This window comes from Thunnus albacares, chromosome 9 (genome assembly GCF_914725855.1).
Source record: "Thunnus albacares chromosome 9, fThuAlb1.1, whole genome shotgun sequence".
Lineage (NCBI taxonomy): Eukaryota > Metazoa > Chordata > Actinopteri > Scombriformes > Scombridae > Thunnus > Thunnus albacares.
The window spans coordinates 21,072,276-21,099,338 of record NC_058114.1 but is presented as its reverse complement, the minus strand read 5'-3'; the positions used below and the strand labels follow the sequence as shown (position 1 = coordinate 21,099,338).

Below are 27,063 nucleotides of genomic sequence, written 5' to 3'. Positions count from 1 at the left end.
GCTAGCAGGGTAATACATCAAGGAACTGTAATCCCATCTACAGGTTGTAGATAATTCCAGTTGTAGAAAGTGACTAAATACACCTACTCAAGTACTATTTTTTTTTTTAATTTCACTGCATTTATTTGACATAGTTATTTACTTTTCAGATTAAAATTGAATGAATTGATAGTATGAATCATTTTAAAAAATATATATGTATACACTTACTGAGCACTTTATTAGGAACACCTGTGCAATATAATGCAATCCAATACAACAGCTCTGCCATAATTTTGACTTTTACATAGCATTTTCAGTTTTTGTTCACATTGTTGACACTGTAAGAAAGGTGATAATTCTACTTTATGTTTATTATTGAGTTCGTAGTGGGTGGTGGTGTACTGGAGTGTATTATATTGAAAAGTATATGTAAAGTAAATATAAAGTAAATACCTAATATTTTGCCCCCTGTATATATGTTTATGGGGTGGACAAAATATTAGGAACACTTTTCAATATAATCTGACTGTTGGTCGGACAAAACAATATATTTGAATACATTTTCTCATTTTCTCTTGGAAATTAATTTACAGATTTTCATTTCTTTTTGACATTTTATATACTAAAAAAATCAGCCCTAATATGTATATAAACAGTATATATACAAAGTGTCTAAAATTAGCTTAGCCTCAACATAGCTACAATATTAAAATGCTGCTTACATGCAAATGCATTTATGATAAAAATGCAATCAAATACGTTGCAGGTAAAGGTCTTGCAAAAGTCTCACTAAAGTAAAAGCATTATAGGAGGTTATGGGCATCTGTCGGGCATATGTCGTCATAGTTTATCTGTGGACTCACACACACATCCTACACAAGAAGACACACACACACTGGAGTCCCTGGCCTGCTGTTCTGTGGTCCACCTTTGTTTATGTGTCTTACACATGACGGTCCAGCACACTGCTAAGATCACAGCAGTCTCCTTCACCTCCCATCCAGTCATCCCACATCTGTCCTTCTTTCCCTGTCGGTGTGCTGTGAGAGCTCTGGAGATGCAGGGCTGCTAGAGGGGGTCCAACAGCAGCATGCTTCATCGGTGGTCAAGAAAGGTTGGCTGTGATGGTCATGGGTTGTTTATTGATGGAGTGCGAAGTGAACAAGGGAGAGGAGAGAGGCATGGAAGAGGTGGAGGGGGGTTTCACTGGGGGGGAATGTGGTGTGAAAATAAACGAACAGTGGTGCAAACAGTGGAGCCAACAATGGCGTGTCAGATCCAGGTCTGTCCATGGTTTATGTGCCTTTTGTATAAACACTAAAGAATTGTCTGCTTTCTGAGATCATCCTTTCCAAAGGCTTGGCCTTTGGGTTGGACCACCACAAACCCGACATCTCCGTAACATCTCTCAGAATTACAGACAGAGTTAAAGTGAGACTAACATTTGCACACACACATGCACACACAACTGCTACAACCCTGCCCTTGGCGTGGACCTCTGGACTGTATTCCCTGGAGTCTAAACCAAAACAATTAAACCACTAACACAGGAAAGTGAACATATGTCTCCAACACATCCATCACCTTTAGTCACTTCCAGTGCCCAGAAACACTGCCACACACACTTTTCAAAAACATAGTCCCAGTTCCAGATAATATCGTTAAAATATTTTGAAAAGCAAGAGCTGGCAAATGAGGTGGCCCTCTTATCTTGTGCATTTATGTTTTTGTTTGGCTCCAGTGCACATATTTCATCTTGCCCTGTCACAGTGTAAAATATTCCAGCACTGTTTGGGTATACACCTTGTCACCGTGCCGAGCTGCTCTTCAGGACAAAGATTTATCAAGATGGGGGGAACGAAAACAAATCGAAACTTTGAGAGTTTAGGGCTTGTTGGACTTAATGTTTTCTCTGCAGCTCTCACTCTGATGGATTGTTTTACATGGATGCAGACCAAAAGATAAAGACGTGACCTCTCAGTGGACTGCCCGTTCTACGAGACCGTCACCATGAAGGCACTCGCTCACTTGGCATTCTTGCTGTCTTGGAAAATTTCAGTTCAAATATAGCCTTCAAGCGTTGCAAGAGAAAAGCAAATTAACTAACTACTATTGTTGAAAATCACAATTGAACGAGGCACAGCCTACAGAGGTGGATTTCTTACATTGTGCTTGTGTAAATTAATCTATTATTGAAGCCTGGTACTGTAATTATCATAGAAAGAATTTGTTCATTGAAAAACATGATTTGGTTTATTTATTTACTGCAATTGTGATTTCATGAATAGTGTAACATATATGAGAAGAAACTTGAATCATTAGCAAAGAAATCCAGCAGTAGCAAATCCTGTGAAGAACATGTTCACCATGTTGTTCAAATCTTAAGAGCATTGAAAACCAGTGACCGTTGACTAGTGATGTAATATTTCAAAAACAGCCTGTATCCACCTTTAGCTCATATGATTGTGTGGAGGTAGAAGGGGGCTGGTTATTATTGCAGATTAGCTGCGGATTCAAACAGAAGTCTGGTTGTATGCTGTATCTATGGCACATGTGTGTACACACCAGTGAGTCCTCAGCGTGAAAGGCCTATGTGTCTGGGCGTCAGTGACTTAATGACACCACTTACTGGCCTAATTCACACTCAGGTTCTTGTGCATATTTGAAAAAAACACAACATGCGAGGAAGTCGTACCAACAGAGAATCGGTTGTGTCAGTCAGATTGGAAGAGAACACTTTAGGGTTCATGTTTTACCTCCTTTGATCCTTACTCTGGTTGAAAATAGAATTCTGTTTATTCTTTTATCCAACAGCCATCATTTAGCATGTTTTCACATCAGCAACTGGAAAAGTGACACCTTTCAAAAAGGAGTATTTTTCAAACCCAATACAGCTCCTGAACTACTTATGTAGTAAATTGGAGCCAAAAATAGCAAACATAGCCTAAGGGAAAGGAACGATTTGGCCAGAGAAATCACAAAGGAGAGAGTGATATAGGGGCTGGAGGGTGGAGAGAAACTAAAACAGGACAGGGCAGAGCCACACACATCTTTCCACTCCTGTGTTTTTATTTGAGCTCGATGCGTCTCACAGGAAATGCCCTCTGCTGTTTCCATGCGGACGTTTTCTTCTTCTATGGTAAAAGTCTAGCAGACTATTAATATAACTAAAGAACAGAGCACACTGTTATGAGATCACTGTATAGCAGTTTTCAAGCTATAGTTTGTATCTTAGACTATTGCCATAATTTATGAGAAGTGACATTGCAGTCTGTGGGTGTCATTATCATCTATTAAATAATAATTAATAGTCTACCATAGCTGGAGAAAATATTAGCAATTTTTTCCCCACCTTTACTTCCATCCTGAAGATTTGTCATCACTTTCTATATGACTGTTTGCCTGTTAGTGCCATAATGTGCTTGCATAACATGAGCAACATTGTTATGCCATGAAACAACTTGTGCTCATGATTCAGATCCTGTGCTCCACAAACCACTGCCCAGGCATCTGATATTAGCTGTGGTGAGTTCACACGCAATGCAGTACAATACACGGAAACCCAAGTCTCCTGAGTCTCATGATATCAACTTAGAATATAACCATCAATGGAGCCTGAATTATTAGGCATCAAAAAGTCCAGTACTTCCAGGCGTGTGTGGCGATCCTTGTCAGTGCATCAGCACACAAACATCTCAGTTATTGTCTCCTTTGAGTGGAGCACTCAGGGACCTTTTTGGCCATTTCCTTACTGGTGACGTGTGTTTTCATACTCTCCACTGTATTGCTTGTCTCACAAAGACAATATGACCATGCTCATGTTTGATACTTGCGGGGGCTCAGAGGCAATTTTAAATAAACATGCATGCAGAGAGACGGCTTCACTGTCAAGGCAACAACGACCCGAGGGAAGCGTGCTGTTGGCTGCATGACCTCCTGTGTTTTGCTGTCTCTTGGTTTAGTGGGGAATCCGAATGGAAGCCCTAAATCCCATTTAATCTGTTACAGCGCTGGGAGAGCTGGGTACTCCAAAGCCACGCTATCTGATCATCAGCTTTGTACTGGTCTGCTGCCGGTAGCCCCGCTGAGACACAAACATCCTGTTTAGAGAGGGAGTGGGAAAACCAGAAAGAGGGAGAAAGAGAAATACCAGTGTAAATTGACAGTAATGAGCAAGAGAGGGTACTGGCTGGAATGTGCAAATATGCAATGAAAGTCTCACAAGTTCTCTATGTTAACCACAGTAGGTTTCAGTGTTTGTTTACTTGTTGGTTCTTAAAACTAAATTTCTTTCATTGCAGAAAATTCTCAATGTAGACAGTGAGCCGTATTAGTATGCTTCAGGAAAAGTAAGACCAAACAGAGCAGCCAGCAGACTGAAAATGAGCCCAATTATGACTCCACACTGCTAGTAATCTATTCCTCCATCTGGGCCAGTCAGACACAAGACACATACACCATATGTAGAACTAACAGAGGAATGCTGGCTAATTCCCCTCAGGATAAACTACCATACAATTAAACTTTGTGGTTTTTACAATGTTGACACTTGATTCCTGTGGATGTTGTTGTAATAGATGTAGGAAAATAGTTTGCTGCCATGTTAAAGTTCTTAGTTCCTGAATCAAGCCATGCACAGGACAGCATTGCCCCCTTGTGGAATGGTACTTACAGTGTGGTAACCTATAATCATATCCAGTTTAACTAGATAGGCAGACTAGTATGAGCAAATAGCAGCATGATCAAAGTAGTGAAATCTTACAGCAGCAAGAGCCCTAATAACTGACTTTTGTATGTAAAGTGTAAAAAATGATGTGGGTTAAGGTTGTTCCTCTATTGAGGTTACTGCTCAAGAAAAGACAGCTGATAATAATATGCAATATGAAGCCTTGGGAGTGATATTTTTTTGTTTATCAAATTTATTTTGAACACAGAGAGGTGTTATGTTTTTTCTACTTATAGGTGCATTATGTTATTGCTACACATTTTTGGAAATATGTGCAATTCAAACTTTGGAACTAAAATTTGGATCAGTGTAAATGTATAGAGTTCCTATATGTTGAAATGATGTGATCGGCCTACAAAAACATACAGTATGACATTCAGTTCACACATGCACTGATTGACTGCAGCATCACTTGCTGAGTGGACAACTAACTGATAAATGACTTTACTGCTGAGTTTATCTGGTGGCCTTACTTCATCAAAAGTATTTCTGCGAGTATCTTTTCATTTTTAAACTTTGATCGCAATAAACAACTGCATTTACAGAATGAAACGTCATTCTCATCATTCAGAGCACCAACACAAGATGCCTTTAGAGCTTGAACTCTGTGTATGTTGTCTTATGGTTTGGTCATGATTTTGTAATCATGGTTGAGCTGCAGCGGTAAACCCAGGTCGGCTGATGACCATGTGCTCTGTGAAGAAATGAAACAGAAAGTCCTGACCAGCCAAGCACAGACGATGCGCCGTCATTCCCAGGAAGTAACTTGAGGAATGAGGAAATAACTTCCAAGTATATTCCTTTCTATTTTGAGTGAATATAGATTCAAATATACCCAAATGTCATTCTATTCTATTATGTTTTATTTTATTGAAATTTCAAGAAAACATACTTTTTTGGATACAATTTCTATCAATGATGCCATACAGTGCAGTCTTTAAAGCTAATTTTAATTACACAATGGGTTTTCCAAATACCACCTTTGCCCAGTTACATAACATAGACATATGTAGATATACAGACAACTTTATTCGACATTTATTAAAGCACAATTAAGTCCATTAAATACTTTATGTCTTACAGATTAGGCATAAATAGTGATAAAGATTAATTATGAAACACATATCACATGTTGGCATGCATGGATGCCCCATGAATGGATCACATTTTTCTGTGACTTATGGACAACATCTCACTTTGTGGCAGACTCCTGTGACAGCTCAGTGGTTGCCACGGTGACTCAGACACAGGACTCCAGGAAAAAGGTGATACAGAATATTTGTTCTTGTGATCATCCTTCACACTCACTCATCTAACCATCCTAACCACACATGCATCACCACCACAATCACTCACAAACCTCTGTCAATTCACAGCAGAGTTAATTTGTTGTATTGCATTTATTTAAGCAAAAATTAAAAAAAAAAATTAAAGCAAATACAACTTACTAAAGAGTAAGAGAGTCAATGGAAACAACTTTATTTGTGAATGTTTACAGGTCTCAGTTTGTATTGTGTTTGTATTGTCTTCTGTGTGTCTGCATTCCTTTGTCTTTCTGCTCTCTCTTAAGCAAATAAGTCATGGAGGCTCTGAATACACTACCACTAAGTCTAATAAACCACAGGCTGATTAATGAAGACAACCATGCTGGAATGTGATACCGTAGAACATACAGTACACTTTAGAGTACAGAATAAGAGAAGACTAGAAAGATGGGAATATGCAATGAAAATGGGATTAAAGGAGAAACACATAAAATAACATAAGAGCCTGTTTTGCTCATTTTAAAACTGAAATCAGCAGGCAGGCATAAACACTGTTTCACATTGCCTTTCATCCTTTAGAAAACAGGTAGTGTTGCCTACCACAGCAGGGTGTCATGGGTTATGGTTCAGTTCAGTTCCCCATGATGCACTAGACTACTGTTATCAGCCACATGTAGAGCTTCTCCATATTGAACCCCGTTAACTGAAGTCTTCACTGCAGTTAGAGGATATGAAGAACTGTTTGGATGCTGTAAATTGTACTATAACGACCCACTTTACGACAAAGTAAAATAAAATATGAGTATGAAAAAAATGTATCAAAATTATCTACTGCAACTCAGACAGGTAAAAAAAAACATGAAAAGTTGTGTGTTTTTAATAAACTCTCTATGTAGGCATCCCCATGTATATTTAATTATACTGTACTCCCCTTGAGTTCAGCAGCCTTCTGTGAGTTTGTGGGTTCTCCTCACTGATTTATCATTACATATACTACAGAAGATGTCTAAGGACCTCTTAACTCAAAGCCCCTTACTAATGGATGTCACACTACTGTATTATGCCAGGACACATATACAATTACAAAACCAGCTTCATATTGTATCGACACAAATACTCAGGCACATACTGTATATCTGTGCATTAAGGTGACTGTATTTGCATTAGCTTCTGTCTTCATTACACTATCTTTAGTAAGTGATTATTTCCTCATTTTACGACTATAAAGTGGAGCTATTTTATAGATTCCTCAGTACCCCCTTTACCAACACTTCTTGTATTATTTTCCAATAACAAAATAATTTAGTTATTTAACAGGAACTTAATAATTACACAGGATAAACAACTAAACCAATAAAAAACATTAGAACTTACAATGCATTTTTTTACTGAAGCTTTTTTTTGCTAAGTGAGTATAAATATTGAAATTCTGAAATAATACTTTAACAAAACAATCCCGACTCAAGGTTAACTTTCTTGTTTTTTCTGGAGTTTTCTACTGTATTACACAGTATTCATTAGTGGATGGAGCTCATTAAGATGATTCTGTTCATGTGGAAGCTCAGTATGATTTTATTCATACAACCTTGAGGACTTCTCGTCATGTTTTGAAATGGTTGAAAGCTGTGGACAAAGCTAGTAAGTGAAGCTTAAATTGGGTTTGTTTTGTCAAACTATTCAAGGAGAAATAATACATTTCCACGCCTAACTTATAAGCCACCATGGACGAGAAGTCCTAAAAGTGCTATGGATGAAATCATAAGAACTACTGTGTCAAACCCCATCTGTGGATGAAAACTGTGTGGTATGGTTGAAAGCTCTGGGAAAAGCTGGCAAGTGGACCATGAGTTTTGACCATTTTGTAAATGTATTATTCGCAACTTGAAAGTAACCCCACTTTTACTATAAGAACATCGTAATTGTCAGTTAAAGTTTATCATTTCTACAGTTTAAGTTTCTCTTAAGTTACTGTTTAATTATTATCCCATTTTTCCCCACACTAAGTGTTGTTAGTAATATTACAGTAATATCATGATGTAATATCATAACTGCAAATTGTCAGGCCTTCCTTCTGAGCCTTTTGTCTTCTTCCCCTGTACCTACAGTTCAGTTTTGTACTGGGTCTGCTGGTACCCTAAACCATAGTGCAATTAGTCCATAGTGGACGGTAGTCTAAACTGTTACAAATTAGCCTTTTTGCTCCTCTTGAAAGAGTCAAAACACACAGTATATACCATCAATAAAGCCTTACAAAAACATTCAATTGCCCTTTTCATGAACAGCTTTTCTTACGCACACAAAACACACACACACACACACGGTTAAAGACCCCTGCAGAAACAGAGGACACGACACAGTGTCCCAGCTTGACCCTCCTAAAACTCTTTCACTGGGGAGCAATGAAAAAGAGGAGAGGTCGCCCAGTGAGGGGAGCTGCCTGTTGATGAACACTTTATAGACTGTCTTGATCCAGCCTGGTTTACACCTAAACCTCTCACACACTTGTTAATATGAGCAGAAGTAATGAAATAATTTGTTGTGTGATACAGCATCAAATTTAAAAAGCAGATGTGATGCTATGTACTGTGGTATATACGGATTAATGCGATGTTGAAGGTGAATTTCCAGCTATGCGACTGATGATTTTAGATATTTAAAAAGAGCCATTTTCTCTCACCAGCATCTTTACTTTCTGAAATTATTTCCAGGAGGTTTATATCTATTGTCCTCTACTGTACATCCTGTTTATTATTTATCTAGTGTTCAAATCCTTATAGTGCAACAAACTGTCAAAACCACCTGCAATATTTTTAAGCACCAGTTGCATCTGGAATTTGAATGCAATTCAGACAAGCTCACTCTGCGCTGAACTGAGTTATTTTACTGCCTGTACATGCAGACACTCACACATAAAACGTTCACAAAAACATTCTCAAGGGGCACACACCTAACTCATGAGATTCATTCATAAAAAGTACCATAAAAGAGACCTGGCTCCCTAAATAGAAAATCCAGGCCATGCAACCACAATCTCTCTCTCTAGACAAATGTGCTTTATTCTGTTTTCTCTGTGTGGTTTGGCCTTTTGTTGTGCACAAACGCTGCTCTTTTCTCTGCCATACCTTTTGACACATAATGACCATTTCACTCAGGTTGTGTTGACAGGTGGAAAGAGGCCCTTTAAAAAAAAAAAAAAATCATTTTACAAGTGTGTACTTTTCCTTGTGCATTATTAATTCCAAATTATAAACACTTACTTTTAATAAAGTACATTAAACACAAGAATCAACAGAGGCAACAGTGAGCAAGCGTCCTCTAACTGAGGAATGAGGGTGGTTTGGAAATGATGAAAAGTTATTTTGTTAAATGCACAAAGCCCTCATGTAGTGTTTATTCATGAGAAATCCTTTATTGAATGCCATTAACTTATTTATGAATCTAGTACATCTACATGTATATTATAACTCTTCTGTCTTCTTGGAAAGGGGAGCGCCCGAGCCTGTGGCTACGATCCATACAGACCAAAACTGTCTCTAAAATAAGATCTACAGTAGCTGTTGAGGAACTACAGTATGTTGATATACATTGAAGACCAGGGGTGTGTTTTCCTAGCTTCACTGCATCATTTCCTCTTTTATCTGGTTTTATATTTGGATCAATAAACTTTTATAAGCTTATGGTCATGAATAAGAAAATGGAGGTGTAAATGAAGATCCAAAATGTTTACAGTTTATCCTACAGTAGTACAAAGTGACAGAGGAAATCCTCTAAGCAAGTATTATCATTTAAATGGGTAAAAGTAAGTTATTAAACAAGAGACTTTATTATTTTTGTAGTATTTGTGCCTTTTTGTTTACATTTAGTCTTTTGTTTTTCATCTATCCACATGCCCTACAGTTTGTGTCTCTTCACTTGTATCACCTGACTCTTATCAAATCTTTTATAAACTTTAACCTACAGCCTACATATGACGGATTAGTCATCATCATATGATCTATATTGTATGCTGTGCTTGAACAATGTCACGTGTGGTTAACATATGACTCTGCATGTCATATCTCTGGAGAGCTGGAAGCAGTCATTGGCTGTGGACAGACAGAGCCTTAGCCTATATCTTTATCTGCCTTGGCCATGTCCTATCCCCTCCCTCATTTATCTTATAGTCTCACCATATAGTATGCAACCATGGACATACTTTTGGTTTAGGGGTGTCACTTAAATTTCATTTGAGTATGCACTGTCAACCTGTTGTTTAAACAAGACAGAGGGGCAACACGAGGGGCTTATGCCAATATTTACAGCCTATAAAAGAAAGAATGAGCACTGGAATATATGAAACCATCTTTTTTTTGTTTTAAAGTCGCATGTTAGAAAAAAATATGAAATGAGATAAGAGCAGAAGTTTTGAATTGATACCGAAAGTGTGAGGGAGGTTTTAAAACTGTTATTAAAAACTGTGGGGAAATTCTCAAATGCAAGCTGTCGGGGAGATTAAAATAGAAAAATTACTTAGAAATAGCTCGATTTAAAACTGTAACACAGTCTGCTGCTGAATCGTTGCGGCAATAAACGGAGCAGTACAGACGAGCAGACCTCGGCTACAACATCCGGGCAATAGGCAAGCTTGCGCAGAAACGGAATGGCGGAGGTAAGTGAGCGAAAACGAGGAATGTAATGACCCAAATGATAGAGAAACTGGACCGATTGTAAGACTTGTGTCACTCCATGCGGTACCCGCGGCTGTCGGCGGTCTCGCCGGCCGCTGAACGCCGGGTGAAAGAGAGCTACGGCGGGTTTTAAACTGGGAAGGGGAGGAAGAAATGGAGAACCTCTCCGGCGTATCGCCTCTCTCCGCGTTCTTGCCTTTAAAGAGCCATTCCCTCTGCCTTGATAGTAAAGCCGTAGGAAACAATAGGGTGCCCGGCGGGGTCTAACACGGTGGTGCTGAACTATTTCAGGTGCGCCCTGGCGAAAAAGTTGGGAGAGATGACATGACTCGGCGGTGGTAAACTCCGAGCCTCGCTTTCGGAAATATTGAGAACTAGTTATTTCCTTCTTGTGCCACTCGTAGTGAGCCGGAGAGAGGAAGAGACGTTCAGCACCAAGTCACAGGAAAGCGCCCCTGGTCAGACAGACAGCGCCCGACGGGTTGGGAGAGACACGCCGCATGAATATTTAGCTTTTCACTGGACTTTTACCACTTCTTTGTCCAAACTAGAGTCGTTTGAAGTGTAATCTAATTCAGTGAGTGTTGGCAGTCTGTATGAACTGGGGTGGGATTGTTTGGATCCTCAATGGCCTCTCCACAGCTGCACCACCCCCCCTAAAGTTTTTCAAGTTTTTCACTTCTGTGCTGAACTCTAATGTGGCCTCAACTGTCTTCATCAGACACATGTCCCTCTTTGTCTTAATTACTTTAGCCCAAAGCCTGGATTGAAAAAAACAGTTTGATATGATGAAGATGTGCTGTCATCTCATATGAAAAACTGTTATCTGTAATATATTATCATTTAAGAGGAATATTACATAAATATTAAGTATTATGAGTATAAAGTGTTATAATAATTCTGTTAGAAATAAAATTAAAAAACTCTATATGGTTATATTGAAGTTGCAACTGAGTGCCACAATCTATTGCAGAGTATCAGCCATGTGTGTCCCAATAGCAGGTCCCAGGAGTTAAAAAAAGGGTGTTTTTAATCAGAAGTCACCTGCTCTGTAATGGGATGAGCCAGGATCAGCCACTCTTTGATCCCTCATATGTTGTTTGTGTGTGGTAAGTGTGTGCACGAGCACCACATGTACACAGAGGAATGTGCTGCCCTATTGTAATGCGTCCCCACGCTGTTTTACATGACTTTGAATGCTCGTACAAAGGTGTGGCTGTCTGTGTGTGTCTGTAGGTGGGTGAAAGGCCTCTGAACCTGAGTGTGGAGGTCGTGGCCTAGTGGAGATCCTGAGGTACAGCAATGAAGACCCTCAGCAGGAGAAGCAGAAGTCTTAACAGGAGTTGGAGGAGAACTCTCCTCGCCCCATGAAGATGGCAGCGCAATCCCACACTGTATGGTCGAGCTCTGCCATGTGTTGTTTATGTCTAAGTTAGTTGCTGTATAAAAGCCACAATCTCTTCAATGAAATATCTTTCTGTGATTATGCAAACTACAGTAACTACAGTTATCTTATTTCAGTATGAACAGATAAAATAGATATGAATGACACATGTTTATATATTGCAGGCAGAAAACCCATTGACTTAAGACAAGAAGACACCACTTAGTGTCACTGTCTCTCCCTTCTGATATTTACTGTAGCTTTTGGTGGAGTGGTGCCAACTAAAACATTCCCAAGTCAATAGTGTTGGTTACTGTAATCATTTATCATCATGTTTCCATCATGTAGCAATGATTTGTGTGTCATTATTTGCAATCTATACAGAATTTCAAAGGGATTATTCAAAGTTGTTGGTCAAACTTCTATTTAATAGTTTATTTTTGACTGTTTTGAGGCTAGCTCTGGTTCTAGTTTTTTATTTTTTAAATGAACAGATACAGTTAGTAGCTTTGCTTTACCACAAAATACAAAGCAAACAATAAAAAAACACCTTCAAATCTGATACATTGACTGATGTGTTCTGGGTCTTACTCAGCAAAGTTACCCAGATAAATCAGTAAACGTGCCTCTTGAAACAGATTCCTAGTTTATGGACTGTATCCACATTTGGATGTGATGTGTTCACCTCACAGTTCAGCTTTATGGTTTTCCATTTATTCTTTTTGTCCATGCTACTGTCTCATATTTCCTTGGTTGTCAATTAAACTTGAGGGGCATTTGTCCCTTGTGCATTTTTGGAATGCCTTTGTTTTGGCCACTTCTCAGTAACTGCAAACTGAGTTGTTTGGGTTAAGGAGAATGTCCTTGAGATGTCTAGCGGACGGTACTTTCAAGAAATGTGGAAGTAATTTGAATATTCCTGTGGTTTCCTTCCCTCTTTTTCCCAACCGTCTCCCTCCACCTGTTGCTGTTTCCCTTCGTTGTAGGCTAGTGAGCTTCCCTTGGAGGAGCTGCTGGCTCTGTATGGCTACACAGTGTCAGATCCAGAGAAGGAGACCTGTCACCTGACTGCCAGCCTGCCAGACATGACACTGGACAAGGTGAGATACAAGCTGAAGCATATCAGCACATACTAGGGGCCTCATTCATCTCCTAATTCACTTTCCTTATTAGCATTTTGGCCATTTGTGATTTGATTGGTTGAATTTACATTTAGAAATCACTACAGAATGAAGTGCTTGGGATTCGGTCAGTCAAAAGATACATATGATATGTACAAACATTAAACAACATGGGAATCCAAGGAAGATCACTGATAAATGAAGCATGATTAGTGTATTCTGGTCTACTGTTCTTTCCTGTGCTTTGCAATATTGTGCTATTCTTTTGTTCTTTATTTCTCTTGTTCAGGATCAAATAACTGAGGACCTCTTTCCTGGGGAGGAGGAAGAGGAATCATCAGCCGATGATCTCACCCCCTCAGTCACCTCAAACACCTCAGATCTGCTCCGCCGCCTGCAAGGTGAGTCACACGAAGACGAACATTTACACATGACTTCGTGACATTTCAAATGATCTAAGATGGAGGGTTGGCTGAAACGTTTTCATTCAGGGCCTCAGACCCACCCGCACACTCCATTTTCCGTTGGCCATTTTCTTATGAAGCTGTGAACAGTTGTACTGAAGGAGAGGAAATTCATGAAGTCTCTTTTTGTTTGAGTATTTTTCTTTGAGTTCAGTTTTAAATTATTGGTGCTTTGCTGAGACTACAGCTTGTTATTGATTGGTGTGTTTCTGCATATTGTGACATGGGACCTTGTACTGCTATGTGTGTCTTCTGCCCACAAGACTGAATCATGTCAAATCACTCAAACATTTCTGAACTGCAGGAGGTTTAAATATTTTCTTTTAAATATAATCTAACAGCCTTCTCCTGGTAGTGATTCTATTTGAATGTAGAGACAGTATTAGTGCTGAGTCCACAAAATATCATAAAAACTGAATATATGACAGGTATGCTGCATTTACGTCTGTATTTATCAAGATTAACTGAGCGCATAGTAAGGTAAAATAGAGGAGGTTCTTTGTTCTTCGTCTTTGATTTTTTTTTTTCTTTTATTTTTGCTGCTTTATCCTGAATTTAGTTTTATACTGAGTTAGATATATTGCGGTTTACAACAGGAGGAGGAAGCACTGCATGGTTCTGATGGCCCATATGACAGGTGCTCTTTAGTGAGGGAAGGTAAAAGTAGTCTCATCAGGAACCCTGATGAAGACTTTGAGCGCTAGCCTGCTTGATTGCCTACGCTCAAAGAATAAATTCACTATATTATTTCACCTGAAGACGCAGTGTCTTAGTTTTTTTCCATGGTTGTCTGCACCACTTAAGGACAAATATCTAGCAAGACTTCCTGGATTTTGTTTTTAAATATGTTGTATTTTTATTTTTATTATGTTCACCATGTCTTTCCATTACTTTCAGTGCTACCTACTGCTGCAGGGGCCATGTTTTATTTGATTAAAAAAAAAAAAATTAATCTCAGTTGGACTTACCTAGTGGAATAATGGTTAATAATAAACTGAAAAATAAAACCAATCAGATGTTCAAGAATGTTGTTTGAGGAAAAAATATTGTCAGTTGTCAGCAGAAAAATCAGTAGAAAAGTTTTAAGAATGCCTGCACCGCTGTGGAATGAAACACAAAGGTCTGCTGAGTTAAGTTGGAAATTGAAGATAACAGTCACATGGATTTGTTTTATCTCAGGTGGAGACAAAGACACATTAGTCAGCTCATCAGATGAGGACTCCGATGATGCCTCTATTCCCTCCAATGAAGAACACAAGGTAGGCTTACAAGGCCACCAAGGACACACAACACACATCTTATGATCACTGTAGCTGTTTGAAATAGACTCCAATGACTTGTCCCAAAAATATGAAAAGGTGGTACATCTCAAATTTCTAATCAAGGAGGACAAAATACTACATTTCACTTGTTTATTTGGCTCACAAAATTGAGATGTGCTACATTTTCATATTTTTAGAACGTGCTCTCTAGATCTTGGGTTTAACACTCCACTGCGAATCCCATTCTTTAAGCGCAACCTCCTTCTCCAATTCAGACTCAATTGACTCTGAGTCAGTTTTAGTCAAAAAGACATGAAGCCTAGTGTATTTTGCAGTTTGAATTTCTTAAATGGAGAGAAAATCGCAGAAAGCACCTCTCACAAAACCAACAGGCAGTGACAAAAGATAATCTTAAATTAATTACTTTCTCTCCAGTAGGGGTCTGTCTGAAGGATCCTAACACACAGCACATATTTCAACACTTTTAAAAGCATACATGACATATTGCTTATTAACTATGACTGACTGTGTCTTCGATTTCCTTCATAGGAGATCATGGTTGGCTCTATGTACCAGGCAAAAATCCCTCCACTCAGTCCGTATACCTACCAAGAGAGAGGTAAGCAACTAGAAAGATCATGTTACTACAAAGTTTTTAACTGCTAATTTATGTAGATTAAGTCTAAACATGTTGTCTGAATAAAAGTCATTTCAGATGATTAAAGCTCCTCTGTAGAATTAGAACATTTCTGGCGACTCCCACCGGCGGTGAAAAAGCCGAACACATCTTTATCTACCCATCATCATCTCTTTTTCTGTCTTAATCAGTTTTCTCTTCCTCCACCCCCTCCCAACTTTTCATTCTCTCTGTCCATTCGGCTGCATCTCGCTCTCTTCTCTCTCCCTCTTTCTCTGCGTCCAGCCTACAACAGTGAGGACCAGTTGTTGTGGAGGCCAGGGGAACTGTCGGTGCAGGAAGTGGAGAACTTTTTGCTGAATGCACAGAGACCACATGGCCAGGAGGGGTCAGCCTACACACAAATGCACGGAGACACTGTCCGAGACAACGAACAGGTACTGTACAGTAACTCGACATTGCATCCCAGACGAGGACACCATCTTTGGAGAGCCTGTAGTGTATTCCAGCTGTGCTGCTGTTTGTAGAGTGACTCTGGAATTTAACCCGTTACAAATGCTAAAATAATTTATCAATATTCTTAAATAACCCAGAAAGACACTGCAAAAGATTATGTGTTCAATAGTAGAGAGGACATGCTGTTTGAAGGTGTTTGAAAGAAACTGGTAGTTATGAATAGACAGGGGTCTGCTTCTATCTCATACTGTATACTGAATGACTTTACAGTTGACTTGATAATAGTTGTACCTCCTTTATCACAAACCACCTCCCAATTATCTTCAAGCTCAACAGGTCTAATTAATCCACATCTTCCCTTCAGAATTATGAACCTACATAGTAGGTATAGTATAGTAAATACAATAATATTGGACCATGGCTTCTGCTGTGGTCAGTGCTTGTTAGTGGACAGTTTGTTCTGTATTCCACTCAGTGTAAAGATAGAGGTCAGGTTTTGCAGCTGTTGTTTCCCTTTGTGACAGTGTAACCCTTTTTGCTCATTCTTTTTTTAAAAATTTTTTTTTTTTACATTAGGCACTGTATGAACTCGTGAAATGCAACTTTAATGCAGAAGAGGCACTGAGACGATTACGCTTCAATGTGAAAGTGTTCAGTGGTAAGAAACTTCCTGTCGTCCTACAGTACTTTTTCCAACCTGCTATCATACTTACTTAAAAACTTTCAAAATCTCACAGCTGTGGAACAAACTTAATCCATATTTGACTCAATAAGCAAAAGTAAAGCTCAGTGATTCCCAGTGTGGGGGACGTGTCCTCTCAGGGACACATTTGTGCTGGAGACAGACCACAACACTTTGCATGCCTCAAAATATTAGCTATTGGCAGGTTAAAGGATAGGGTCACAATTTTTCAAATCTGTCTTAAAACAACAGTCAGATGTTCATATGAACATTGACACAGGTTTTCGTTGCTGTAATCATTCCTCCTGTTCATACTGACCATTAGAAGATCTCCTCCAAATATGCTCACAATGTAAGTGATGGGGGAGAAAATCTACAGTCCTCGTTTTGAGCATAAATGTACTTAAAAGTTTATCTGAAGTTAATATGAGGTTTCAGCTGCCTGATTAGTCATATAAAGTAGATATCTTCCACAGTTAGTCTTTTTAGTAGCAGTGAATAGAAGGAATGATTACAGCAAGATAAACGTATCATGTTCATTTGGGCACCTGACTTTTGTTTTAGGCCGGACTTGAAAAATTATCCTTTAAAGCCAATAACGTTGAGACTCCACTTGGAGACTTAACATCTTGAGCACAAACCTATTGATTTCTTCAGAAAGAAGCTACAAAACTGTTATGCAGAGCAAATTTCTTCCTTCCTACAACACGGAGGTTATCACGCTGCAGTGTCTTACCTGCTGGATTTCAGTCCTTATGGATAAAGCAATAACTTACTAAACTAACCAAACAGACTGAAAGCTCTCTCTCTCTCTTTGTCAAACAATACCGCTGCATTTATGCATTTCATGCAAAAAGTAGCAGGAGCTTATTGACAAGATCAGAGGCACATTTTGCTCTATAGATGGACAAAACAACTGACAGCTACAAAGGCTGTTAATTGATCATCTATGTTAAATTTGTTGATGCAGATTTAAAGGAGAATTTGGTTTTTATTTCTGTGAAAGAAGCTGATATGAATTTGGAGAACTTAGTGAGGATCTGCACAGACAGGACAGGACTCCTACAGTGAAGTCAGTGTGTGATGCACAAAAAGGTGCTTATATCCAAACAGCTTAATCCTGAGCTGAGCAATGTAGTGACAAACAATATTACCAAAGAAAAGTATATGAAAGTGTTTTGTGAATGTGAATTGAATGTGGGTTTTTTTTTTAAATGGGAACTGATGAAATTGCTTTTTATTCCAAAGCAAGTCATGATGACTGTCACGGAGGAAGTTGCGATCCAGGGTGTTTAAACTGCATGCAGATGACATTATAATCTTCATGGAAAAAGAAGGGAACGAGTTTGCCCTCAAGTTTAAAGATAACAACTTCCTCATGAAGTGACACGTTTCTGAAACTTAGTGAACTAAATCTGCAGTTGCGGGTTTGCACCAGCACACACTTTCCACAGATTCAGCAGATACAAAATCACATCCATCACAAGAAAACTGGTGAAGGGAAGGTAAACTCGTTTGAATGCCTGAACACATTAATTGAAGTCAATGTAGTGCAGAACACATTAACAGCCACATCTGAGCCCAATAAAAACATTTTCTGTGGAGGATACTGCAAAATATGACCATCTTCAATACCATCTGAGTGTAACACAGCTGCTGACTTCAGCACTGCAGAAGAGTAACAGCCTTGTGGCCTCTGATTCAGCAGTGAGGCTCCAGTTTGATGTATATCCAAGACCATGGCTGCAGTTTGGATTATGTGGGGGAAAAAACTACAAAATGGAAACAAAGATCTTACTTTTCAAACTAATAAATACATAAAATGGAACCCCAATTGTTTTTAGTTGTACTTTTTTGAAACTTGCCATATTGTTTTGTGTATTGGTTTATGTCAGTTTAATCACAACCTCACTTCATGTACTGTAGCCATAATTGCATCCATTAATTAAAAATAATTTAAAGTGAAAATTATACTCTTCTCACTCTTTAGAAGAGCTGTGTGCCTGGAGTGAGGAGGAGTGTAGGAACTTTGAACATGGCTATAGAGTTTACGGGAAAAACTTCCACCTCATTCAGGCTAATAAGGTGAGTGCTCTGGAGAGTGTTGACATTTTTCTGTTGAATCTGTTGAATTCTGTTGAAGTTTGTTGTCTAAACCCTACAGATGATTTACCCTCTAAGCAAACAAGCAAAGAAAAAGTTTTCCTTCTCCTCAGGTACGAACCCGCTCTGTGGGGGAGTGTGTGGAGTATTACTACATGTGGAAGAAGTCTGACCGTCACGAGTACTTTACCCAACAAACCACCAGGCTAAGCCGCAAAAAATACAGCCTGCAATCAGGGAGCACGTGAGTACTGCTGGGAAAGGGACAGAAAAACTCATATACACACACATACATATATAGAGAGGGAAAACAGGCAAATGGGCAATAGATTCCAACCACTGACTGTACATAAAGATGGATGATGCGCCTCCACATCCTGCGGCTTTGCAAAAGTGAAGCCAAAATATCTCCTTTCCGGGAGATGCAATCTTGCGTGTGTGATATCATTTGGAGCCAGAGTCTGTGCAGTAGTCAGGCAGCAAGATGATGCCCCGCGAGACTTGTCTCCCTCAGCTGTCCTGCCATCTGATGGAGGTTTGAGAGCGGCTGTCAATGTCATGACGTCACACCCCCTTTTTATATCGTCACATAACTAATTAAAAACAAACTTATCAGAAAAATGAGCATTTGGACAAACATCAGCTACCTAAAACAACAGAAATCCTCTTTGGGAAAAAATTTATTTGACATGTACTTTGATTTTGTTTAGTTAGGCTCATGTCCCATCCGCTAACATGAAGGCGGCGGGATTTATGACCTATACTGCATCCAGCCACAAGGGGGCGATCAAGATGTTTTGGCTTCACTTTTGGGGAGCTGTCATGATGTCTGTATTTATATACAGTCAGTGATTCCAACTGATCATCATATAATATGCGTCTGACCTTGGTGATCTCATAGAAGAACTCATCTATTCAATATACCACAATGCCGAAGGAGAATATGAATCATGGAAAGCTGAGTCATCTCCAACTATGACTTAGACTATGACTTAAAGATTTTTGCACCTGCAGTGCTCTTATGAACTTCCCATTAAATCTATAACAGTGGTGTTCTGAGAACCTCTTTCAGTGCTTTTTTGTTTTCTGTCTGTTTATTTATTAATTCCCATTAGTAGCTTCACATAATCATAACTATTCCAACAGTAAACCACTTGGCATCTTGTCATTAAAAAAATCCCTCCTCATCTTTTGAAGGTTTGTTTTCTTCTGTTATCCTGTGGAAGCAAAGCCTCTTAACTGGAATTCATACTTATGTTTGTATAATAAGTGCACTTCTGCCAGTCACCTTAAAGGGTCAGTTCACCCAAATTACAAAAAAACAAGTAGAACAGCTTTCTACTGCGTCAGAAGCCCCTTTGGAAAAAAACAGGATGCAGAGGGGGGACTTGTAATGCTTATTGCTTGGAATTTTGAGCCCAAGTAATAGTAACTTCACCTATGTGTTATTCCTCTGCACTTTATGTTTTCAATCTGAAACTGTGTCTTGATAACTTAAAGTTCTGTCACCCATAACAGCCTCCAACTGTTAACATGCTTTCATGTGCTGATAGCAGTTGTGTTATGTGTTGCAGGGAGGATGGAGACCAGGATGGGGAGGTTGGGGAGATGGAGGGAAGAAATAATTCCCCTGGCTTGTTGTCTCATGGCTCCATGGGCCCTGGAAAGCTGGAGTCCCCGTTACCTCCACAGTCGAGCCTGGACCTGGACAAACAAGGTAAAACTGTGATCAAGTAACAGTAATAGTCTCTGTAGGCACCTCCTGTGGTGGCTCAGATACTGGAATCTGTTGCCAAAATTGACTCTGATCAGCATTAAAGTGACTTGTCACAGTAGAATAATTTGCCTCTCTTATCAGTCACTGACATAACAAGCAATCAATAAAAGAGCAAAGGTGACCGGAAATATTATTCCTATGACCTCATGTTCACAGTAAGACCTGACTAACTAAAAGAGGCACATAAACAGTAAAGGCTAAGAGCATTTCCACATATTTAATCACAGTTCCATTTGAAGAAGAAGCTGGTCATACTGTAGAGCGCTGAGCTTTGTTTTCTCTCAGTGTGCCTCAAGGGTTTAGTTTGAAGGGCAAAATAATTGTGGGGAAATCAGTCAGGAAGTTGTGATCTTCACCCATCATTCTATGTATAAACCATATATACCATGTCAGGCACATTTTCCAAATCGTATCATTTTCTGCTATCCATCATGTTACACATACATCACTATGAATTTTATTTTTGTCTATTTAATTTCTTATTTTGATCACATAGTTTGCATTTTTTAAATCAAGTATTCATTATCTTACGTTATGAATCATTTTTATGTGTTATCTCCCCTCTTTTGTTTCCCCCCATTATTTTCTTGCTTCTTGTGTGTCTTGTTTCGTGTTTGTGTTTGTGTGTGTGTGTTTTGTGTGTGTGTGTGTGTGTGTGTATGTGTGGGTGTGTGGTGCACAACTGTTGACATGGTGCTCCAGAGGAGGAGGGCCGCCCCCGGCGCAGACGAACTCCCCGCTTTCTCTTAAAGCCATGACCTCGGTCCAGACAGGCCACAGAAAGCAGGCTGGGCCTGCAGGTAAAGAGGGCTGGAAGAGAGAATGGGCCTCATGCAAGAACTCAGGTCAAGGTCACTGTGACCTCCCAAAACACGTTTTTGGCCATATTTCAAGAATTCATACGTTAATTATGAGTTTCACACAAATGTCTATTAGAATAAAATGATGAAGTGATATTTTATATCTAAAAGGTCAAAGGTCAACTTCACTATGACATCATAATGTTCTGCAAAAACACTTTTCTGGCCATTATTTAACGCTATAACTCAGGAACAGAAGGGGAGATTGTGATTATATTTCACATTTGGTCAGATACTGAATTGGTGACACTAATCTTGGTGCCCACCTTGAAACTGGTGATTGTATAGATCTTCTGTGCTGCTGGGTTGAAGATGTGTGTGAAGCATCCACATTTTAGAATTTGGCCAACATCCATATCTGAAGCATCGTCTACTGTCATGAGTACAACTTTGTGTTCTATCAGAATCAGCTTTATTGGCCAAACATGTGAACACTTACAAGGAAAATGCAATTAATACCTTTTATTGCATACAACCACGAGGCGGTATTTCTAGTTTTCTTGCTATTTTTTTTCCTCGAACTAGAATATTAACTGGACAAACTAGTTAATATTTTTGTCTAGTTATACTAGATGAACCAGTGTAACTAGACAAACTTAATGCAAAATTAACATCATGTTCATTTCATCATCATCATGAGTTTTTTTAAATTTTTTAAGTTTTTATCATTTTTTATTGGCATCTTTCAGCACAGCAACTTATAAATTTAAGTAGATGTGAGGAAACTTTGACAGCTTCCTCAGGGTCTGCAGGTCTCTGTCCAGTGTCATGTGTTGCACCTGATGGTAACATCACCTACTGTAGACTTCCCTTTGACTCCCTCTCATATTAGCCATGGAACGCTTCACTACAGCAAGATGTTTTTCAGCATCTGACTTCATGTCAGACTGTATTTTCCCCTTTTATTTCTGTCACAGTGCTCTTATAAAATGTTGTTGTCAGCTCTACTTCTAATATTTTCTTTAACTAATATTTTAGGGTTTACTTATACCAATACCCGCACTGCTAAATTCGACATCTTACCAACAATCAACACTTAACCTTATATGGCATTGTTATGCTAATGATAAAATCTTACAAACATGGACCTACTCATGAACAGGTGGCATTCATCAGGCTGAAACAAACAATTTATGATAACTTTGTCCAGTTAAGAGAGTTGAGTAAATCCGACTTGGAACACTCGTATGAGAAAGTCTCACAGAATAAAAGTAAGACTGATTTAGGATAAGATTACGACAAAGTTCTTGCATGACACCCAATGAGAGAGAAAATAATGTTGTGACTGGGAACAAATCTCATTAACTTTCAGTGGAAGATAATCAAACTCTCAATAGTGCGACATCTCTATATAATTCATTATCAAATCTGGATTTCAGTGCTTTGATCTCAATAGCAAAAGTGATGAAATACTTTCTGAATGAACAGTGTGCACTGGGTATACACGAGTTTAAGTGCACTTAAAAACATGTTATTGTAAACGCCTACATGAAATACGCAATGTGTTAACATTACTGGAACAAATAAAGCAGGAGTATGTTATATGACTTAAGTTACAGACATTTTGTTAATCTGTCATGCTATGAACTCTTCTACATCTGTCCAGATGGTGAGCTGGTGACGGGGCTGTCAGAGCTGTGTGGTGACAGATGTCCTCAGCAGTTGTTTGGCTGTCCCTTCTCTCTGCCACCCATGGACGACCTGCGGGATCCTGACTCAGGCAGTTGTTGTCCCTCAGCTCGAGCCCGACTCCAGTCCCAGCCCTCCCCACAGAGCTCCCAGTGTACCTGCGGGGGCCCTCCGTCCTGCCATGACGACCACTGCCTCCGGGGCCCCTGCTTCTTCCAGCTACACATGCGTGGTGGACCTTTTGTTTCAGAGGGCCCTGACTGCGGTGCAGCAGGTGGTGTGACTGACTCCCCCCACAGGCTGCAGGTGGAATTTAGCCTGCCGTGTTCCTCTCCTCCCTCATCTGCTGTCCTCCCGTCACACCTCCAGGCATTTGGCAGCCTGCTGCACCCCTCTCCCATCCAGCATCCTCGCTCTCTCACACAATGAAGGGAGGGACATGGGAAAATCAAAACTGAGTGGTGCTCTTCGTGGTTTGCTCTGAGTAGAGATTACGATTGGTGTCAGTCTTTACACCGGGGTGAAAGACACCAGGACAAAAAGTACATTTACCTAATTTTGTGAAAAAGGATGGACCTACTACCTTAGGGGGTTACTTGTCTGTCTGACCCCTCTTTTTAAATTGGGACACTTAAACATTCTGTCTATTATGGAATGATGAGTGTGTTAATCACTTTCAGGTGTTGATTATGTGTTTATTAACAGTTTATTACCACAACCTGCACCAGGGCAGCAATATTGATTGGCTATAATGAATACTAAAAGCTCAGTGCAGGTGATGAGAGCCGCGGTGACCATGCAAACAAACCAGAAGTTGCTACAGTAGGAGTCCCTTTTTTCTAAAACAGAAGAAAGTTGGACAACGTTAACCACTGTTAACTGTTAACCACTTTTTCTCATTCATCATTTGAGAAAGTTTCGCTGCAGTTAATTTTTTTTTCCAGCTTCATCCAGCAAAATAGTTTATTTTAACGTCCTCTTCTGAGTCTGTAATGGACTCTCCTTTGTCAGTATGTGTCTGCACTTCCATGCACTTCTGTCTGTGGCAGAAGTCAATCTGCCTGAAGAATTCTGCTTAAATATAAAGAGCTGAAACTAAAGAGTATTTTCTAAGCTTGAGATTTGAACATGGATCGGTGTCGGAACACAAAGGAGCACAATATTTTTGCAGGTTTTATTTGTACTTTTGCTTTAGTGGACGTTTTCATCCTTGTTCTTACCTGAGGATTTATATAGAGATTTATAAAGGTGCAGTGCTTTGTCATGATCACAGTTTCTATCATGTTGAATATTTAGTACCATTGAGAGCCTGTTTGACATGCAGAATAGGCATGAAATAAAGCATGTAAATGTAAAATGTACATGCTAAGATAGGTAAGTCACTGAATGCAAACACAGTTTCTCAGGTTTTTACAACTTTGATGATCTCCAGGACCTGCTGTCACTCTGGACAGGTGTCATAAATACAAACAGTTAGAAAAATGATATTGTTAATTGTGTTTGTTGGTCTAAAGGTAATGACAGATGTTGGGGTCCAAAGATCATCCTAACATGGAAATGAACTATTCTTTGCTTTTGCTTGCCTCTTGAAGCTTCTAGTTTATTTGAGCAAATCCCCCCCCTTTTGAGCTGCAGTACAGACACCACATCATCCACTTCCAGCCACAACTGTTTGGTGTATTTGTGTTGCGTTCTGGGTTTTTACTCTGTAAACCTGTTTCTTGCAACAGGCCCCATTGAGCTGGTTTGTGTTTTGAAAACCCAAAATTAAAGCAACAACACGGAAGCAACATCCAAGTAACGTTCAATCAGTGAAGATGTGTGAAGAAAGGTACAATTGTATTATTTTTAGTGTCAAAGTGGGACATATTCAAACTATAATGCATATTAAACAAACGCAGGAGATCTTTTTCCTCTACAATGTTTCCTTGAGCATCTTAACTGACCTCTGCCAGATATTGTGTACTGTAATATACTGAAAAAGTCACATACTGTATCTGTATGCATTTGCATTTCTAATTATTTTTTATTTTATAGTCCAAATCTCCTGATTGGATACTGCATAACATATCAACCTTCTGATCAGCTTTCTCGTTAGTTCCACAATGGAGCCCATCAATAAGAGACATTTCAAGTTAGCTTATGCATTTTGGGAATTTTATAGTTTCACAGTATTTTCAGGAGCACAGAGGTACTTTCAGATGAATGAGTACATATGTTATCTGTTTACTTGATCTGAAAAATGAGAAATTTGGTCTATGTAGACTAAACCGTGATGTGATGATAAATAGAAACAGTAGATATGGGTGGACAAAGTTTATAATAAAAGATGTTTTAGTATCATTTGATGATTCAAAATTATGTTGTACAGAACAAATGGATAAACCTTAGGACGACTCTCTTTAGGAACATTTTCATGTTTTCATACAATCCATATCTTGATTTGGGTATTTATTCATATCTACATACCTATGTTCTTATACATGTCAGTATATTTTAGTCACTCTGTCTCTAAAGAGGTAAAGCAAAAGTGTCAGGGAAGGGAGGGATTTTGTTGGTTGTTTAAATCTAGCCTCATGTTGTTCCTTCCATCTGTCCTTCTATTTATTCCTTTTTTTTCTGTCTGTAAATATGCAAGCTCTTCCTGTGATATCTGCTTAAAACCAAGCTGGTTTCAGATCAATGTTTATTTTGTCTTTTGAATGTTTACATGAGGGGGGTTCAGGACAAGACCATGAAGGCAGGAAAAGGAGTAGAGTCACTGCCTTTTTGTTAATTCTTTATTTTTCTTTTTATTTTAGCAATTTATATATTGTACTGCTCCCGTTATGTTTGTTTATAATTATTATATTTTGTAAAAACGAAATGATTTAAAAATGAACAATGGTGAAATATTAACATGTTTTGCTTTTGTATTTGTTATTTTGAAGGCCAATGCAACCACTGCACTTGTTAATGAGACACAAAGTGAAGTTTGAGCAGGGACGTATTGTGAATAATTAAATGCTGTGTTAGTGTTGGCAAGATGAAATTGTGAAATATTGGTAATTAATGCTTAAGCTTGAGGGAAGTGAGGTCCAGAAAACATGCCTGTGCCTCAGTGTGCACATTAATCTGTTCAAATAGTTGTGGTTTCATCCCATTACCATGATAAGTGTTTTCAAAATATTTGTCTGAAAAAGTAATTTATTTGAATTTATGTGCAATCATGTCTCTAATGTCAGAAATGTTCAAATCAGGGCTTTAACATTCAGTCACGAGTACTATGGATGGTTTAAATATAGCTCTTAAAAACGTAAACACAACCTCGTTTGAAGGTATCATTACTGACCTAATGTAGCTCTTATACCATTGACACACTCCAACCAACCTGGGGGATCACATCTGAGAGGTCACAAGATAAATGTCAAGAATAGATTAACAGTAGGTAAGAAATGAAAAAAACACATTTCAGCTACACCCAATTACATAATGTTTTTCTGACCTTTATTTATTCTTTGCCTTTTTCCTGTGAAGCACCGGATATGTTTTCTTCTTCAGGCCTCCAAACTATTCAAAGGAAATCGTCTGAAAAGAGAAAATCACTCTCAGGTTATATGACTAGTAGAGTAGTCATAAATAGATGTTGCTTAAAAAAGTCAATATCATGAACAAATAAAAAACAAAAGCTAAAACAAATTAATTAGTTAATTATTAATTATTTTGAATCTTGTATTCTGTGACTTTTGTCACTTTTGGGACTCCATATAAAGCCAGTTTTGTTGCATCCATCCATCTGTTCGGCGTTTTCTCAGCAGCAGCTACAGTATGTGGCGCCGTCACTCTGCTGACAGAAGCTGCAGTGGTCTGACAAAGTTTCTTGGGACATATTAATGCTTTTGTTAGGTTATTAAAACTCTTTACTGCTGACGGGAATACATGCACCACTTTTCCCAGTGGAGTAGAAAACTTTTACAGCAAGTGAGATTTTCAAGTTTTTATATAAAGCCTGATGGGTGTCAAATCAGAGTTCTGTAAATTAAGTCAATGTGATGTCCTCTGAAGTGAT

General features: G+C 38.9%; 1 protein-coding gene across 1 annotated transcript; it reads left to right on the top strand.

Annotated features, from left to right (window-relative positions):
• The first annotated feature begins 10,650 nt into the window (after nt 1-10,650).
• Nucleotides 10,651-25,913, top strand: mier2 (mesoderm induction early response 1, family member 2). Its single transcript, XM_044362004.1, has 12 exons — nt 10,651-11,749; nt 11,877-12,034; nt 13,011-13,124; nt 13,435-13,546; nt 14,789-14,868; nt 15,421-15,490; nt 15,794-15,945; nt 16,541-16,622; nt 18,637-18,731; nt 18,863-18,993; nt 20,324-20,466; nt 22,993-25,913. The coding sequence occupies exons 2-12, from the start codon at nt 12,008-12,010 to the stop codon at nt 23,442-23,444; spliced, it is 1,458 nt and encodes a 485-aa protein (XP_044217939.1). The 5' UTR covers nt 10,651-11,749; nt 11,877-12,007; the 3' UTR covers nt 23,445-25,913.
• Nucleotides 25,914-27,063: the final 1,150 nt, after the last annotated feature.